Genomic DNA, 19726 nt, shown 5'->3' on the forward strand with positions numbered 1-19726 from the left:
GGTTCAGGGGGACGACAGGGACCCACAGCCAAGCCAGAAAAGCTCCCACAGCATCGCTAGACTCACAGCTTCCTAAGGAAGCCCAGAGCCGGACCCCTGTCCCCTGCGCCCCTTCCCCAGGAGGGAAGACAGGCAGTGCGCTTTCTTTCCTCCTCCCTCTTTTTCTTCCTCCTCTTTCTCTCCTGCTCTCTCTCACGCCCTTGCTTGGATCACAGGAGTGCCACCATATCTGGCTCCTCCTCCTCCTGTTCAATTTGGCCTCCCATCTCTTCCACCTCGACCTCTTCTCCTCAGCACTGACTATTCCCTGCAGCAGCCTCTGCCCTTCCTCCCTAGCACCTGCTGCTAACAGCGCTGCGTTTGAGTTGATGCTTCTCTAGCCCAGAGAGGGAACCTGCAGCCTTGTTCCTGTCTGTCCTGGGCAGATGGGACACAAGGACGATGCTCCTGCACATTCTACTTTCTATCCTTGGTTTGTGGTCTACGAAAGGGACCTCAGGACCAGCTGCGGCTCATGCGGCCCTGGCTGGGACCTGGGACCTGGGACCCTCCCCCTTCCTCTGCCACCTGGCTTGCCTGGCCTCTGCCACCACCACGAAGCTGTCCTTAGCCTGTGTGCCTCTTGGGAGGCAGCACCACTAAATGGGTCCGACCACGGCTCACCCCTACATTTCATCTGGACGAAATCCAGCTGGTGGATGGCTTGCAGCAGGGGCTCGCTGTCCAGGGTCAGGTCAAACTCCGCAGACACTTTGGGCTCCAGGGCGCCTTTGACCCACTGCTCCTGAGACACCTGCACACGCTTGAGCAGGGCATCCGAGATCTTAAAGGGAGCGCAGACAGGAGGATTGGGTTTGCAGCGGAAGCTTCCGCCTTGGCAGGGAAGCGCTCAGCTTTGTCTATAGCTCAGCAAATGGAAGAGATGGATTGGCCCTGGGCCTTTGTGCCACGGCCAAGCTTAGGTGACCCCTGACCACCTAGACAAGCCGAGTGGTTCCAGCCAGAGTTCAAGCACACAATCACATCAATGTAGCTCCTACATGTTTTTTAGTTTTTGCGATCATGATAATGTAAAGAACCACCGTGGCATTTTTTTAAGTGGAAAAATTTCTTTTGTTGTTTTTTTTTGTTGTTGTTCTTGTTTTGTTTTGTTTTTGTTTACAGAGACAGGGTTTCTCAGTGTAACCTTGGGTGTCCTGGACTCACTTTGTATACCAGGCTGGCCTCGAACTCACAGAGATCCGCCCACCTCTGTTCCCTGAGTGCTGGGATTACAGGCTTGCACCGCTGCACCCTGCAAAGCGGTCCGATTCTTTTATGAAGTCATGATGCTTTTTCCAGAAGTTATCTGTCACACATCTTTTTGGCCGGGCCTCTCACTTTGCAAAAGAAAACCTACATTCCCAAGTTCTGAAGACCATGTCCACCTGCTGTGTCACATCCCAGCTATTCCACAGCTGCTGCTGCAAATCCCTGTGGCTGTGTCACACCTGTGACTGCAAAACCCTGCTTCCGAGACCTGGGCACTTGTCCCCAGGGAGCCATGAACCACCTCTACTACCACTGTCTCCTTCTTTGTCTTCTTCCTCATCATCTTTTTCTCCTCCTCCTTCCATTCTTTTAGATTTGTTTTTTTTTAATATTTTATTTATGTATTATGTATACAATGTTCTGTTTGCATGTACATCTGCAGGCCAGCAGAGGGCACCAGATCTCACTATAGATGGCTGTGAGCCACCATGTGGTTGGTTGCTAGGAACTGAACTCAGGACCTCTGGAAGAGCAGCCAGTGCTCTTAGCCTCTGAGCCATCTCCCCAGCTCTAGATTTATTTCTTATCTCATGGATCTGGATGTTTCCCTGCATGCGTGTTTGTGCGGTTCCTAGTACCCAAGGAAGCTAGAAAAAGGCATGAGATTTCCTGAGACTGGAGCCAAGGATCATTGTGAACCACCGTGTGGGTGCTAAGGACCAAACCCAGACCTCCTGAGAAGGCAGCAAGTGCTCTTCAACACCGTCCCCTCAGCTTCTCATGGACCCTTCGTGGGGAGTGAGCCGTGGGCCTCATCACTTCTCCACAGGCAGGCTGACACACAACCATCTTCCTGAGCACGTGTGACCTCAAGGTAGCCTGAACGCTGGAGCAGCGGCCCTGAGAGCCTGTACCCACTCTGGGTGGATTCTCTCTGCGGTCTGTCCAGCACATTCGGCATGAAATGTGTTTTCCCGTCACTGGGAAGAACACTGGAACGCTGCAGTTAGTCCCAAGAGATGACACCCTCCCACTTCTTATTTTATGGCTGATGCAGAATTGGGGTTCCTGCTGGGGAGGGACAGAGCCTGGAGAGTGAGCTGGCTCAGGAGGAGCAGGGAGCACCGTTGGGACTAAAGGAAGCTGCCTGCGGTGGTCCTCAGGCCGCTCACCTGCAGGAATCCCGAGGCATCATCCTCCTTGATCACCTCCAGGCAGTACTCCATCAGGCCGGTGGACTGGCGCAGCTTCAGCGTGCAGTGATTGATCTGGTCCCAAACCATCTGCAATGGAGAGAGAGCACTGAAGAAGCCGCTTTTGAGGGAAGGCAGTCAGTCTACAACACGGGTGGCTGCCTGAGCGGGGAAGGCAGCATTGCTCTGCTCCAGCCCACGGCCACGCTGTTCTGAGTTTTGAAGCCATCACCGGGGAGTTAATGGACTAGCCCAGCAAAGCTTCCTGGGCTCTGGACAGCCAGGCACACAAAGGGCACCATGACAACTTTCCATGTGACAAGTCTCTGGCCTGCCACGGATCAGGGATACCCTGGTGGGTTTGTCTGTACCCCTTCCCCCGGACACATGGCTCCCTTAGAGCACACGACCTTTCCTCTTTAAAGTACTGTTTTCTGAGCCGGATGTGGTACTCAGGAAGTCTGTGATATATGCTGAGTTTGACAGTTTGTGGCCAGGAAGGACTATAAAGCAAAACTCTATCTGAAAAAAACAAAAAAACAAAAAAACAAAAAAAACCCACAACCAAACAGATACGCTAAAACAGTGGTTTCTACAATGTGGAATGTTTTCTCCAGGGTGCCTAAAGCACCAAATAACAAATAACATTGAGAATGACCGACGGTAGATGCCTAGAATCCCAGCACTTTGGAGGTAGAGGCAGGAGGACCAGGAGTTCAAGGTCATTCTCATCTACACAGCTAATCTGAGGCCAGCACGGACTACCTGAGACCCTCTCTAAAAGAAAAAAATAGTATTTGCTAATTCAGTAGGATGCCTCTGGCACAGAGCTCCTCGGAGCCACTTCCAAATGCTCAGCCTCTGCCTGAGCCAGGAACTCAATGCCGGATGGGGGCCGGGACCCAGTGTCCCTCAGCAGAACCTGGCCACACCCGCCCGCCTGTGCCACGCGGCAGCTCTGTGTCAGGAGGCTCTCACCTTCAGCTTGTGCTCCCTCTCTTTGGTCACCTTCGTGAGCAGCTTGGCTTTCTGCCGGGTCAGCGCGTCCACCAGGGCGTCGCACTGTGCCACCAGACAAGCCTCATAGTCCAGTCCGTTTTCCTGGGAAGCAGAGAACGGTGGTGAGGGTGCTGGTGTGGGGTCCAGATGTGACAGCTCCCACCAGAGCAATTTGTGCTGGCTCTAGGTTGGGGCAGCATGGGTCATGAATGCGCATGAAGGGAAGGTTCCAAGAGCCAGGACACATGGCGGGCAGTCTGCACTCTGCTCGTAGGACATTCTCAGTGCTGTGGGAAAATGTCCAAGACAGATGGCTAAAAGGGAAACAGCCAGGGCAAGCCAGGGCATCCCAGCACCTGAGGGGTTGGAGCAGGCAGCCTGGAGCTGAAGGCTAGCTCAGAGACCTTGTCTCAAAAAAGGACAAGAAGGGGAAGGGGAGGAAGAAGGGGCAGGGAGAGGGGGAGGAGGAAGGGAGGACAAAGAGAGGGAGGGAGAGGAAAGAGGAGATGAGGAGGGGGAGGAGAAGACGAGGAGGGGGAAGAGGAGGGGGAGGCAGCAGGAGAGGAGAAAGAAGACAGGACACAAGTTGCACATAGAATAATCCCATATACAATGAGTGTGTGAGTATATGTGTATGCACGCGTGTATATACGTGTGCACGTGTGTGTATATGTATATATGTGCACAAATGTGTAGGTGACAAGCAAATGCGTGTAAGTGTGTCTATGTCTGTACCTATGTGTGTGACAAGCATATCTGTATAAGTGTGTATATGTGAGTACATTTGTGTGTGTGACAAGCATGGTCACCTCAGATAAAGGATGCTAGTGAGCTTTTTCTGTTTTATCTTCCATATTCTCTAAAATCTTTGTACACAGGCTTTGCTATTTATAATCAGAAAAGGTAACTCAGACAAAATAGTGTGAGTCTGCCTGCCTCAGTTTCCAGGTCTCTAGGATCTGGGTAGATTGTGACTTGCGGCTCTGAGCTAAATTGTCACCCTGGATCACACTGTGTCATAAGGCGCACACAGTGTGCTGTGTCTGAAGCCAGAAGTTAGAATGAGGCCATCGGGGTGGCCCCAGTCCAGCTGACTCGTGTCCTTATAAGAAGAGGAAGAAATGAGGACACAGCCGTGCACAGAGGGAGTGCCACACGAGGACGCAGGGGGAGCCGCCATCTGTAAGCCACACAGAGCCGCCTCGGGAGGAGCCAGCCGCGACCTTCGCTTGCAGCCTCTGACCTGAATCCGGTTCTGTTGCTGCCTGTGTGCCATCTCTGAAGACTTGTGGTGGCATTCAGAGAAAACTAACACAGCTTGTGTGCATGAAACACCAGAGCCCTGTGACTTAAGACTCCCGTGGACATCGGGCAGGGTGGGCTTTACATGTCCATCATCCCAGCTGCTGAGAGGCTGAGGCAGGGGGATTGAGAGTCTGAGGCCAGCTTGGGCTCTGTAATGAGGTCCTATATAAAATAACAATAATATTTTTTTACAAGAAGGATGAAGAAAGACGGGGAAAAAAGAGGAGGATAAAGAAGAAGAAAGGTTCAGGGCTCTCAGCCCTTTTCTCCAGCAAGGATTCGAATGGCCGGGCTTCCTCTGTGCAGGTGGTGTGTGCATGCCCGGACTCGCTCTCCCCTGCACATAGCTCACTGAAGCAAGATTTGCTGATTTCCATATATTCATCAGGCTCAGCATGAGACACAGTGTAGACACATTTGTTTAGAAACTGAGGTGTTCAGACTTTGATGCCCTGAATACACAGGCTTATCTAAGTACAAGAGGTGTTACCTGCACGTAAACAGACCGAGGCTGGCCCCACGAAGGTCAACCCTCTAAGCAAACATCGTTGATGGAAATCACGTGTCCCAAGACCCGCCCCCTTTCTCTCGGTGTTAAACAGACAGTGCCCAATGTCTGTCCAGCACCAGCCTCTGCTCACCTGGATCTGCTGCAGCAGGTTCTTGAGCTGGACCAGAAACTCCTTCGCCTCTTTGGCCTTATCTGAAACCCCGTTTAGGGCCTGAGACAGCTGGGCCTGGAACAGACGCCACACGACGGAGAAGCCAGTTAGTGTGGGAGGCGCGTGCCTGCATCCATCACGATAGCCAAGCCAATCCCACTGAGAAGTTGTCCTGACTTAGAGAGAGGACTCAGAGGCTGGGCAGTACAGGCTGCTTTCCCTTTGCTGCTGTGTACTTGAGGGAAACTGAGGACCTTGTCCATGCTAGGCAGGCATGCTGTCATTGAGCTACTTGCCAATTTCCAGAAGGTGAGCTGTTCCACTTTCACTTCAGTTGCCGTGATGGGAAAACCCAGTCCCAAGCACTGCGGTGGAGGAAGCATGCACTGGCAGTTCCAGGCGAGAGCCCGTGACTGCGGAAGTCACGGCGGGGACTCGGACTACCACCCGCAGTTAAGAGCGAGGGGAGTACACGCATGGATCCCAGCTCACCCTCTTTCAGCTTCTCCCTCTTTTATACAGCTCAGGGCTTGGTCTAGGAAATGTGCTGCCCACAGTGGACTAAGTGGTCTGCATTAATTAGCTCGCGAGCAGGGCAGCTGAGGAGGCCAGCGCCGAGCTTTGAGTGCAGGTGTTTGAGGGAGCAACCACGGGAACCAAGATCCAGAAAGAGCTGAGCATGGCGGTTTACACCCATAAGGCCAGCACTCGGGCAGCTGAGACAGGAGGATGGCTGTGAGTCCTGGGCAGCCTGGGCTATAGAATGATGCTGCACTGCCTACTCTGTGTGACTAACCCTCACACCACTCTTTCTGAGGCCAACAGAGGCGGAGACAATCCTGTTTACATCACATTGTTCAGCCGCAGACCCTGAGGTTGGAACAGCTCATTCCAAGCCCGGAGTTCTCAGCCTGGGGGTCATGACCCTTTTGGTGGCGGGAGGTTCAAACGACCCTTTCACAGGGGTCTCTTACGAGCATCGGGAAACACAGATATTTGCGTTACACAGTGAAGCGCAGTGAAGAGCAGCAGTGTCATGGTGGGTGGCCGTGACAGGGGGAGCTGTTTTAAGAGGCTGCAGCGCTACAAAGGTTTGGCAGGTCGAGGTGTTTGCTGACTGCGGCCTGGCCATGGAGTCAGCCCGGGGAACCCTCAATTAGGGCAAGCCACCGTGCTTCTAACGCGCAGAGGACGGAGGGCCTGTCTAAGCCCCACCACCAGAGGGCGCAGTTATGACAGAGGGCGCAGAGGCTAGATTGTGGCCAGGGCCGCAGTCTGCACCATTCCAGCCTTTTCACTTGTAGTGACAGTTGTGATGGTGACTTTCCTCCCTGTGGAGATGGCTTACTAGGTACAGTTCTGGCTGTGCAAGCGTGGGGACCTGAATTTGGGGCCCCAGCACCTCTGTACAAACCGAGAATCTATAACCCAGGAGCTGTGTGTGTGTGTGTGTGTGTGTGTGTGTGTGTGTGTGTGTGTGTGTAAAAGGCAGACCCTGAAGCTCATTGGCCAGCCAGCCCAATCAAGAAGCTGCAGGCTTGGTGGTCTCAAAAATGAAGCAGAGAGCCATGGTGGAAGATATAGGATGTGGGCCTCTACACTCACTCCAAATACAAGTGCGCACACACACACACACACACACACACACACACACACACACCCTCACAAGCACCTAAAAGAAGAGAGTGCACACGAGAGAAGTCCACTCTCTTGTTTAATATAAATAGCAAGTGATAGTGTTCCAGGATCATCATCTCTTCGCCCCGCCTCCTCTGCCTGCCCCTCTGTCTGCCCTCCTCTGTCCACGAGGCAGTCCAGCAAGCCAGCCCCGCAAACATCCCCCCAGCATGTTCTCTGCGTCAAGAAGCAGGCCTGCATCTGGCTCCTGTGGTCCTGTGACATCAGCCGATTGCTTCTGACACAGAAAAAGGAGAAATCAGTGCAGGCAGGCAGGGATAGAAGGAGAGGAAGGAGAGACAGAAGGGCAGGCGGGAGGTGAGGGGGAGGGACAGGAGGGAGGGGAGAGAGGGAGAGAGGGAGGGAAAGAAGGAAGGAGGGGGAGGGGGAGCAAGGGGGGAGCTCAGACTGCTCTGAAATGCTCATGCACGCCTGAAAAGATGTCTGACTGTCCTACTTGTCTTTTCACCCACAGTCCCCTGGAATGACCTTTCCTTTGTGAGCCTCTCTGCTCCGTGAGGCAGTGATCGGTTAACAGTGCCCTCTCTGAAATGGCACTCTATGGTACTGACATACATTCCAGGGCTACTTATTCATTACTCAGTAAAGGCTCTTGTGGCCTCCTGAGTGTCGGCTGCCTTGCTGGGCACTGGGAGGACAAAGACACAATAAGGCAGGACCCTGCTCACAGGACCCTTGAATTACACTGTTACTTATGTGTGGTGTATGAAGATGGCTCAGAAATGAAGGTCATGCCAGGCTCTGTAAGCTCGTGGCATCGTTAGACAGGCGTAGACAGCAAGTGTTTGATCAAGACGGAATTCTATGTTTAGAGCCCGTTCTGGTCTCAGAATAGATGTCTATTGGAGACCTTGAGAATGTCCAGCCGGTGGGGAAGCAAAGCAAAGGTGAGCATGAGCCACACCTGCAGACCAGACAGTAGCTCAGGTCATACCCCACCGGCAGCAAGAACAGCCTCTCAGGGCCAGTACAGGGCACAAACCCCGTCACAGAATCTCAGCCTTTGCCATGTAACTAGACCACGGGCCAAGCACAGCCAGGGAAGGCCCCTAACACCCCCAAACCAGAGCAGCACCTCTGGGCCCAGGCAGGTTTCGGTTTTAGAACCCTAAAGTCAGGATGAGCTGTCCATGACCAGGCCAGTTCACTTCTTGGGATCTCAAAACCACATGCCCCTGGAATCAGATCTTGGTGCTTCCGTGGCAAATGACTACTGAGTTCCTATCTGTGGTCAAATTACCTCAGTAAATATGTAAACATCCCCTGTCTCTCTGCTCAGGCACCTCTACCCTTCACTGTCCACATCTCTGGGCGTCACTTCACCGAACCCTGACTTGCCTTCCCTCGACCCAACTCTCTTCTATTTTACACGGAGGGCTGGCTCCATGCACTGCTGCTGTTTTCCCCCCTTTCTTTCTTTCCTTCTCCTTTCTCCTCTTCCTATTATTCTTATTTATTTATCTATTTATTTAGTCAGGGTTTCTCTGTGTAGCCCTGGCTGTTCTGGAACTTGCTCTGTAGGCCAGGCTGGCCTCAAACTCAGACATCCACTTGTCTCTGCCTCCTGAGTGCTGGGATTAGAGGTGTGTGCCACCCCTCTTGGTATCTCTGCTGGTCTTGGTTTCTTGTTCATAGTGTGACAGGAGCCTCTTGATCTAACTGACCAGAGCTAAAAATCACTTAGAATCAACCTCTCCACCAACCTCTTAGGTCCCCACTGCCCTCTCCTCGTGGTGCCCATTTTCCTGTTTCTTTTCTCTCCCCGCCTCTGCCCCAGTCACTTGGAAAGTAATTGAGATGTTCACAGGAATCTTCTGCCAGGTTTTATTGGCAAAACAGAGTGAAATGATGAAAACGTGTAAGAAGTCAGCAAAGGGCACTGGCCTGGCTCTTCCAGTCCTCCAGTGACATTTAATGGGGCTAAAGATCAGCCTTTTTTCGCCTCTCAAGAGAGATGCCCCTTCCACATGGCCCCTGGTCCCCTTTGTTCCATCCGTCTTCCCCATTGCCTGCAGGTGCTTCTATATGTGTCAGGTGCTAAGACGGTGGATAACAACCCAAGCTTTCTTGGTTTTGTTTGACTCAACGTCAATTTTTAATATATCTCTCACTTTTTTTTAAGATTTATTTTACTTATTACACATACAGTAGAGAGTACCAGATCTCTATATGGTTGTGAGCCACCATGTGGTTGCTGGGAATTGAACTCAGGACCTCCAGGAGAGCAGCCAGTGCTCTTAACCCCTGAGCCATCTCTCCAGCCCCATATCTCTCATTTTCATCAACATATCAACGCCAGGTTTTCTGCCAGTAGGTGAGTTTTAGTAAGCTACAGGTATGGAACATGGCTGGGCTGTGGAGTGGCCAAAGCTCAGCACTGATGGCCACAGTAAGAGAACCAACTGGGGAGGCAAAACCTCCCCCTCCCAACAAGCTGATGGAATGACAAGTGTGAGGTCATATGGTGACAGGCCACCTGTACTGGCACAGTTGTCATTTTGGAGTCTGTTGTACCCACTGCTGGGAAGAATGCCTCCCTTGAGTGACACTGAGGATCCCGGCTTCCTGTTGTAAACATTTCCAGCAGCATACAGATTTTGTGACAGTCCCTGGGGTGCTGCTAGGGAGTAGGAACTCTCGAGGCTAATTTTCAGAGCCTCTGGTTTCGTGCAAGCTCATGGCTTTATTTTCGCTTGTAGGTTCATCTGCTTTCTTCAAAGGGAATTTAAGGCAGATTTTAAGAGTCTATACAGTTCAGGAGAGCATAACCCCCCAGGAGCCGAGTGAAGACTCCTCACAGCTGAGGGGAAAGAGAAGAAAGCCCCTGACTCTCTGCGTGAAGCAGAGACTGTCCCCGGAGCACCCCTAAAGAGGCTCCCTGCTGTGAGAAAGCAGGCAGGACAGCTGAGTTCAAGGTTCAAGACAGGGAGGCTGACTGGAAGCCGTGACTCAGCCTGGGAAAGAGCGAGTGATCTTGAGACTCAGCAACAGATGTCACCCAGACCACACAAAAGACAAGGAAACCCAGAATTGCACATCTCTGGAACACAAGGTAATGGCAAACAATCTAATATACCTGCCACTGGGATCCGAGAGGGATGAGGGGCGGGAAAACAAGAATGTACACGAGTGATCGGAAGACGTAGTGGATGACCATCCTAGGACACGATAGAAGACTTCAGAGCCCAGCCCAGGATGCTGAGCGGACCCAGGGAGAGACAAATGCGAAGCAAAACTCCCCCTCTTCTGTGCCCTTTCTCCTGAGCAATCTCCCCACTTATAGCTCCATCAATTGCAACAGCCTCAAATTAGACTTCCTGCTTCCTTGTTGTTCCCAAACAAAAATAAGCATCACAGGGCTGGAGAGAAGGCTCAGCGCTTGCTGTTCTTTCAGAGACCACAAGTTCTGTTACCAGCACCCTCATCCACAACTCCTGCTCCAAAGGACTTCACACTCTCCTCTGGCACCCACCTGCCTGTACACACACACACACACACACACACACACACACACACACAGAAGCGGACCCAGAGAGAGAGAGAGAGAGAGAGAGAGTTATAAACAAACACCATTACCCAGTCTATGTCAACGGCTCCCATGGGCCTATCATACTCTTTCTAGGTCCTTCACCTGCCAGTCTCCCAACTTACACCTCAGACTCCTCCCTGTCTTTCCCTGCTCCTGCGGCCTACTCACCTACACACTGGTGTACTTGTGCCCCCAAACCCGGCAGACAGCTTTCTACCCCGGGTTAGGTTCCCTCCTTCAGGATCCCTCCTGCATTCCAGTGGGCAGAACTCTGTTTCTGCCATCTTCAAGCCCCAAGTCCTAGCTGAAATTCAGCATCCTTGGGAGGTTTCTTGTTTAGTTTTGTTTTTTGTTTTTCCCTACTTTCTCAACCAAAGAAGCCTACTGAGATATTTGTAAATTACTTTATCCACACTTTAGTACACATCACTTAGCCAAAATTGCCAGCATATTTACCCACTTGATTATCTGCTTTTTTTTTTTTTTTTTTTTTTCCTGTGATGAGGTTTGTGTGTGAGAGGCTGGGGTGGTGAGCACAGGCTTGGTGTCATTCTTCAGGCACCTTCCTTCCACTTTTTTGTTTGAGACAGTTTCCTGTTGGCCTGGAAGTTTGTGCAGACTGGGCTGGCTGGCTAAGGGACCTGCCTGTCTCAGCCTCCGTCCTCACAACTGCTAGGATTGCAAATGTGAGGCACCACACCAGCTTCTAATGTGATTCTGCAGGTGAAATTCAGGTTCTCACGCTTATAGTGTGAGCATATTAATGACCAAGCCGTCGCCCGGGCCATGTGCCACGGGAGGATGCCAACTCCGCTGGAAGCCTTGGTGCTGGAGGTCCCAACACGAGCAGGTTGTAGCATAGCTGCTCCTGAGAGGCGGGCCCTGCTGAGGTAGAAGGGTGTGATGGTGAAGAGCTACAGTCAGCTCTGCTTAAAACTGGGCGCGGCAGCAGCGACTTCGGGCTCTGTAGCCACACAGCTCAGTGTGTAAGCATCCATCCCGATGGTGCTGGGCTGCTGAGAGACAGGGCCTTCACCCTCTTCTCTAGGAAACCGTTCTGGCTAATCGCATTTCAGTAATCTCCTAGTTTTGTAGACATTACCCATTACTAGAATCAAAGATTGGGGGCTTGGGTTAAGTCCAAGTATTTGCCCAGCACAGCCTTGACCTAAATTTTAGGTGGTTATTATTATTACTGTGTGTCTCTGAATGTGTTTGTGTGCGAGTGAATGTGAGTGACCAAGGAGGCCAGAAGAGGATGTCGGACGCCCTGGAGCTGGCGTGACAGATGTTTAGGAGCCAATGAATGAAAATGTGCCCTTTGATCTTTTTTTTTTTAAACCTGGGCGGATTCACAGACAGCCTGGCTGCCTCCTCTCTCCTCCTGAATAAAGGAGAGTGCACACCCATTTCCACCCTTGAGACGGTTGTCAGCCCTTTTTCTGTCTCATGCATGGAGTTCGGGTTCTACTGCACACCTCTGTTTGCTGCCACCTACACCTGTGTTGCTCCTGTTGTTGCTCAGACATGCACAGCTCTCTGTTGCATTTTTACTGTTACTCAGAACGTCCGTGGAGGAGAGGTAGAGGGCTGCTCCGCTCTCATAGTCTCTGCTGCTATTGTGTGGTCCTAGGCCTAACCCAGGACCACATACATCCTAGGCAAACGCCCTACTGCTGAGTTGTACCCTGGCCTTGATGGCCCATTTTTGTTTGTCTTTGTTGCTGTTGTTGCTGCTGTTTGAGACAGGGCTTCTCTGTGTAGCTCTGGCTGTCCTGGACTGGCTTTGTAGACCAGGCTGGCCTCCAACTCACGGAGCTCCTCCTGCCTCTGCTTCCTGAGTGTGGAGATGAAAGGAGTGCCTCCCCACCACTGTTCCATGCCCCCCCCCCATTTATCTATTTTATTCACTTTACATCCTTGTAGCCCTTCCCTCTTCCCCCTCAGTCCCATCCTCTCTCCCCCTCCCCTTTTCCTCAGGAAAGGGGAGCTCCCTTTCCCATCCACCCCAGCTCTCCAAGCTGCATCAGGACTGAGCATGTCCTCTTCGCCCTGTGGCCGGGCACGGCAGTTCCGCCAAGGGAAAGTGATCAAAAAGCTGGCAAGTGAGTCCCCGTCCAATGCAGTCCCCACTTCCCTTACTAGAGTACCCACTTGAAGCCTAAGCTGCCCATCAGCTACATCTTTGTAGGGTCATGGGTCCAGTTCTTGCATGGTCCTTGGTTGAGGCTCCAGTCTCAGCAAATCCCCCTACGCCCTGGTTAGTTGGCCCTGTTGTTTTCCTTGTGGGGTCCCTGTCACTTCAGGGTCCTTTTCTTCTCACCATTCCTAAGAATTCCCTGTGCGTTGGCTGTGAGTCTCAGCATCTGTTTTGAGACGCTGCTGGGTAGAGCCTCGCAGAAGACAGCTCTGTCAGGCTCCTCTTTGCAAACTTAGCAGAGTATCCTTCCTAGGTTGAGTCAGGGGTTGGCTCTCTCTGGTAGGGTGGGTGTTTGGTTGGGCTAGGCATCAAATGGGCATTCCCTCAATCTTTGCTCTATCTTTATCCCTGCACATCTCGTAGGCAGGGTAAATTTTGGGTTGAAGTTTTTGTGGGTGGGATGGTGTTCCCCGCCCTTTACTAGACTAGCCTAGTTATATGTGTCCTCTTCAGTGTCTGTGGCCTCTGCTACTAGGAGTCTCTGCTTGAGTCCTCCTCACATCCTCCCAGGAGCCTACCCTGACTTAGGTCTCCAACTTGTCACAGAGATGTCCCCACCCTCAGTTTCTCTTTTCTCTACAGGCCTTTAAACAAACTTTTTTTGTGACTTGCTATTTAAGTTTGCTAAGCCCCTTCACCTCGTTTCCCTGTCTCAAAGTGATAAGGCTGCTGCTTACAGGTCTAGAAAAGCTGACTAGAAAATGAAACCGAAGAGGTGCAGCTCAGTTGGCAGCATGATTGCCTAGCAGCACGAAAACCTGGCCCAAGCCTCACACAGGGCAGGTGTGATGGCCCGAACCTGTCATTCCAGCACCGGAAGTGGAGGCAGGAGGATCAGGCGTTCAGGGCCAGCCTGGGACACGGGACCTCGTCTTTACCAGTTTCAGTGATTAAGGGACTTTGCCTTCTCCACTGTTGGGATTTTCTGGCCTTCAGATGAGGGTGTGACCTTTGAGCCTCCTAGCACTTGGCATCACTGTGGATGAGGCCCTTTCTCCTTTGCTTTCTAGGACAGCTGAGGTAAAAATGAAAGGAAATCCAAGCACCACCAGCAAAGCAATTCCCTTTTAACCCCAGGAGGGCAGCATCAGTCTCTGCTGCCCTTCCCTCCCAGCGGGGCCTCCTCTCCCAGCAGCAGCAGCCCACCCTCTCCAGGCCAGGAGCTACTGAACTCCCTGACGCCCCCCAGCACCCAGAGCCAGCTACATACAGGGTCAAAACTCCTGGAAGCCCAGCTGTTGAGGGGCCCATTTTCAAAGGACATTCTTGCTTGTCACGTGACCTGCAGCGACAGTCACAGACCCAGAACTTTAGGATTTCTGAGACACAGACCCTGACTGGGAGGGTGGAGCTGGGTTCCCAGGAGAGAGAGCTGCAGAGCTGCTGCTGGACCAGTGGGCAGGTCAGAAGGCGCTCTTCTGAAAAGGCCGTATGCTGACTAGCTTGAGTTTCACAGGCTCCCTGGCATTCACTGCACCCACTCAGTCCTCCCAAGCAGTCAGCAGTGACCACAGGTCAAGGTCACCAGGTGCAGATGTTCCAACACAGCCTCACGCCTGCTCAGAGATGCCTGGGGCGGCCCCCAAAGGGATCACTCTTTCATAGGCTCTCTCTGTTTCTGCCCTGTGCCACACACTCCGGGTTGGCTGGTCTGGGAGCCTTGAGGGATTTTCCTGCCTCTCTGTCTCCTCCGGCCCATGGGAGGCTGGGATTACACTCAGCATGTGGCCTTATGTTTATAGTTCTAATTTAAGGGAATAACCAAGATGTAGGCAAGGAGTTAAGTAAGGGAATGTTCAGCCGGGTGTAGGGGCACACATCTGTAATCCCAACACTAAAGAAGCTGAGGCAGGAGGATTGACACAAGTTTGCGAATCAGCCTGGGTTTTTGGCTTGTTTCTTGTCCTTGAACTGGTGAGCATCTCCTGTTATCGATTAGGTGCCGAGGACCCCCATGCCCTGGGAAGAGCCTCGAGGCCAGGGGGATAGAGCCCTGTCTTTCCTGAGCTTTGTAGATTGTACCGTCCCGTGCTCTATGGGGGCCACAGGGCCAGGCCACTGGGCACCGGTGGTGTGATCACCATTGCTATTCCGTCCCGGGGCTAGCCAAGAGCTCTTGAGTAGACCACGGCACCATTCTACAGCTTTCCACCTCAGCCCAGGAATTGACATCTCCCCTCTCTCCCCTCTTTGAGACAGGTCTCATATACCAGGATGACCTTGAACCTCTGACCTCCCTATGTCCACCTCCCACACACTGGAATTACAGACCTACATCACTATGTCCAGTTCTGTTGTGCTCAGGATGGACCCCAGGGACTCATGAGTGGTAAGCAAGCAGCACAGCAACTGAGTCTAGCTCCAGCCTGCCCTCCTCCCTCCCTTCCTCCCTCCCCTCCCAGAGCCAGGAGCACCGGGCACAAGATTCAAACTCAAGCTGTGCTGTGTATGCCCGCGGGGACACGCTCCATGGCTCTGGCAGGGATCCATGCATTTCCATGTGTTCTCCTCACCAAGCAGAATGACTGAGGTAGAGAGGACGGTCACCAAGGGTGACCAGGATTTTCCTCTGCATGACCTTAGGCCTCAGTCCATCATCAAACTCACCTTTCTACAAAAGGCACTTCCTCCCTCATGAATCCAAATTCTCACCCCAGCTCTCTGGTTTGCAATCTTTAACGTTAAAAGTGTTTGGGAAACGGGACCTCAAATTAGTCTCGGCTCTCGAATCTATGAAACCATAAGAGCTCATGAAATCTGAATGGAAGATTTCAAACCAAGACTTCTTTTTAAAAAAGTGTGTGTGTGTGTGTGTGTGTGTGTGTGTGTGTGTGTGTGTGTGTGTGAGTGCTAGTGGCTGAGAAGGCCAGAAGAGGGCGCTGGATTCCCTGTTGCTGAAGATGTGGGTGCTGGGAACGTGTTCTTACACACTGAGCCATCCTGGGGTCCTCTGCAAGAGAGACGGGCGCTCTTAACTCTGAGCATCGCTGCAGCCAGATTCCTTAACTTATAAAACGTCTGCTCACTGCAGAGCTTCACCCGTAGCCCTACAATCCTCCACAGACTGTGGGGTGTGAGGCAGAAATCCAGGGCAGAGTCTCCGTCACTGAAGTATAGACAATACCCAAAGGAAAGAGGAGGCTCAGGGGGGAAAGTGTCTGCCGCCCGGTCAGAACCTTCAGAACCCACCTAGGCTGGGCGTCTGGGATCCCGGCTGAGTGTGTGTGTGTCTGGGATCCCGCTGAGTGTGATCACCGTGTGTCTGTGTGATTCGGGTGTCAGGCAGGCCGAGACAGGAGGATCGCAGCGACTCCCTGACCAGCTGTCTTGGCTCATCAGAGACCTCCAGACTCAGTGAGGACCCTCATCTTAGAATGGGGATCAATAGAGAAAGCCACTGGAGACTAACGTGACCCTTTAAGGTGCGTGCACAGGAGTGTACCGTGCACATGTGTACAGATATACACACATACACACAGATTCAATAACGTGAATGAAACAGAAACTGAAAAGAAGCATATAGAGCCAGGGGCAGTGACGCACACCTGCGATCCCAGCTCTCAGGGAGGCAGAGGCAGTGAATCTCTGTGAGTTCGAGGCCAGCCTGGTCTACAAAGTGAGTCCAGGACAGGCTAGGGCTACACTGAGAAACCCTGTCTAGAAGAAAAAACAACAACAATTAAAAAGTAAAAAGAAAGAAAGAGAGAAGAAGAAGAAGAAGCACCTGAGGGTGGCGGGGTGGGAATGGCTTATTGGGCAAAGGCCCTTGCTGCCAAGCTCCGTGACCTAACTAAGCTGGGTCCCAGGAACCCAGACGGTGGGAGGAGAGAGCCGGCTCCTCAAAGCTGTGCTCATACCAACACACTCACACGGTGGCGTTCACAAGCGTACATGCACACACAAAGAACAGGTGTAAGGTTAAGAAGCACACCAATCAAAGAGAACAAATTCAGAAAAAGCGCGTCTACAGTCAACAGCTGCTGCTTCCTCCGCAGCAGTGGGGCTGGGGGAGCGGCAGCTCTCAGCCTTCTGCAAGTTCATGGTCAAGTGTAAGGACCGCAGGACAGCAATTGACACTCAGTGGCTGAGGACCTCTGGCCGTGCCCAGAGACTTAGTCCCACCCCTCACAGGAATTCCCACTACACGCCCCTCCCAACGGGTGGGAGTTAAAGTAGCTTCCGCACACCACTGGGAACCCGCAAGGCTGAAATGCGGAGCCCTAGAGCAGGCTCCTCACAGGGCTGGATTCTCATCTGCACAGCAGGACCCCAGAGGTGCTGCAGACCCTTCAGCCTGCCAGGGGAGCTGGGGTGAAAGCGCACACTGGCCCCGCAGAGAACCCTGCTCCAGAAGCAACACGTTCCTTCTCCGAGGCTGGTGTCCAAAGGGCTCTCTACTCACTTTTTGTTTGTTTGTTTTCATTTAAAAGTACATGTTTGCGTGTCACAGTGTCCATCTGTGGCCCCAGCACTCAGGAGGCTGGGAAAAAGGGTAGTTATGGGTCCAGTGGCAGCCAGAACTGCACAGTCAGTAAAAGAGGGTCCCAACCTCCCCTAAGGGGCTGGGGAGATGGCTCAGTGGTACTGCCTGCTCTTCCGGAGGACCGGAGTTCAATTCCTAGCACCCACATGGCAGCTCACAGCTGTGTATAACTCCAGCTCTAGGGACCTGACTCTCTTATGTAGACATACATGCATGCCAATAAATAAAATGCACATCCAATAAATAAAAAATCAAAAAGCTCCTCTGAATATTACACTATTGTAGCAGCGTGTGTTTATTGTAGATGGAAGTATATAGTGTCCACACAGGCGAGCTATCTCTCTTCCTGGCTGCTCTGGCTCTCTGTAGTTTGTATGATAAGCTTCCTTGGCAAGCTCCTTATTCGCCTATGGCTCTACTCTAACCAAATACACGCACTATTTCTTGCTGGACAGTCTGGGCTCCTCTTACATCTTCCAGGGCAGGTTTCTGAAGGCGGGTGCATGAAAAGCAGCCTCTTGAAGAGGCCACGGATAAGTGACTCTATCCTGCCAGTCTAAGGAGGCACGAGGCCTGTCGAACAAGCCTGCCGGGTAGAATGTGAGGTGAGGACCCATCCTGACCTTGCCCCGAGGCTGGTGAGGGCCCAGGCAAACTATCATCACAGCCTTTCCTCTCAACCCGTGTCAGAGAAGAGAGCAAAGTGCCAGGTGTCCCCCAGGCTCTACCCCAGGGGAAAGGCTGAAGGCAGATGTGCCTGCCCCTCGCCACAGCTTCAGCAGCAGAGCTCGGGCAAAAGCACTCTAGGGACCACGCTCCTTTCTTGTAGGACACACACCCTAGGTCTGTTCACAGCCCAGGAGAGGTCACCTCTCTGCCGCAAGCTGGGGGGAATTCCGGGCAGAGGACTAGCTGGAAACTAGTTGAAGGGAGAGAAAGTTCTTCTCTGGAGGCTGAAAGGGGCAAAAGCACCTGCTCAGTGAGGTGGAGCTGCTGTGTGGCACCCCGCGAGCACGGGGGCTCCAGGGGGAGCGGGCAGGGGCGCTGCCCTCCAGGCCTCGGCAACAGATTCAAGAAAGACTTCAGATGGGATCCTGTGGCCACTTTAAAATCCTATTTCCCCCTTGGAAGGAGGAAGGGAGTTCTGAAGATGCCTTGTACTTTGAGCGAGAGCCCATTTCTGCGCTCTGATAACCCTTAGCCTCGGAAAGGAAACTTAAGCAACCGCTTTCACAACTCACCAAACCAGCACCCAGTGCAGGAACCTGAGCCACCAAGTGTTGACAGCTGGGACTCTTGTTTGGACGGACGGATGGATACATGCATGCATGTATGAACCTAGAGCATCCATGAACGGGCTAATGGCTAGACAGATGCCTGCCTGCTTAGGCATTCATAGACGGCTGGAGGGTTGGAAGCAAGAGTGGATAAACAGCCCAGTGCGAGGAGAGGTGGATGGATGCACAGAAAAATAAAAAGATGAACACGTGGGTGGGTGTGTGGACGGACGGACAGACGGACGGTCAGACGCAGGGAGGGAGCGATTCCTGGGTGGCCCTCAGGCCCACCCCCTGGCAATTTCCCAGGAGGAGGTCCGGAGACTCTCCTGAGCGCCCCCCCCCGCCCCGGCTGGCACGCCCGGGCGTTGCTCACCTTGTGCTGCTTCCACGTGGCCCCCAGCGGCTTGACGTCGTGCTTGCCGTGCCTGCCTTCCTCCAGGCACAGGTAGCACACGGGGCTCCGGCAGCTCGCACAGTACATGCTGTAGTTCTCCATTTCGTGCTCGGGGCACGTGGGGAACCTGCGCGGAGCGCCGGCCGCGGCGCCCCCGGGGCTCCTGCACCCTCCCGCCGCGCCGGGGGCGGTGGGCGGGCCGGCGGGAGCCGGGGGCGCCTCCGGGGGCGGCGGCGGCGGCTGAACCAGCCGATGCTTGGCGAAGGGGCCCCGGGACGGGTGGCACTTGAGCTGGCAGGTGGCGCAGTAGAGCACGTCGCATTGCTCGCAGAGAGTGGCCGCCGGCTCGGGCGGGGTGCGGTCGCACAGCTGGCACACGGCCACGGCCGGGGCTGCGGACGCCCCCGCGGCGAGCCCGCGGCCCTGCTGGTAGCGCTGCACGATGCCCTCCAGCAGCCGGTTGCGCTGGAAGCCTCGCAAGCCGCGGTGGTCCAGGGAGGCGCTGCGGTGGCACTGCGGGCAGGTGATGGAGCTGGAGGAGGAGCAGAGCGACGAGCAGGCGGCTCCCCGGGCCGCGGCCGCCGAAGAGCCCGGGGGCGCGGGCACCATGGGCAGCACGCGGACCCCGTTGGGGGACTTGAGGCTGGGGGTGTAGGAGCCGTAGCCGCTGTCGGTCTCGCTGTACAGGCTCAGCTTGTCCGCGTGGTCCGCGCCGCCCGCCGCCCCGCCGCC

The 19726-nt window shown here is 53.5% G+C and overlaps 1 protein-coding gene across 1 annotated transcript in view; it reads right to left on the reverse strand.

Moving 5' to 3' along the window:
* The window catches only part of Trim67 (tripartite motif containing 67), a 39770-nt gene that overhangs the window by 6276 nt on the left and 13768 nt on the right, over nucleotides 1-19726 (reverse strand). The window contains exons 5-9 of the mRNA XM_055617567.1: nucleotides 18974-19726; nucleotides 5390-5485; nucleotides 3423-3545; nucleotides 2424-2534; nucleotides 670-823 (exon numbers count right to left, since the gene is read on the reverse strand). Coding sequence (XP_055473542.1) covers nucleotides 670-823; nucleotides 2424-2534; nucleotides 3423-3545; nucleotides 5390-5485; nucleotides 18974-19726 — 1237 coding nt within the window. The remainder of the gene's footprint in view (nucleotides 1-669; nucleotides 824-2423; nucleotides 2535-3422; nucleotides 3546-5389; nucleotides 5486-18973) is intronic.

The sequence above is a fragment of the Psammomys obesus genome, unplaced genomic scaffold, assembly GCF_907164565.1.
Source record: "Psammomys obesus unplaced genomic scaffold, mPsaObe1.curated_primary_1811, whole genome shotgun sequence".
NCBI lineage: Eukaryota > Metazoa > Chordata > Mammalia > Rodentia > Muridae > Psammomys > Psammomys obesus.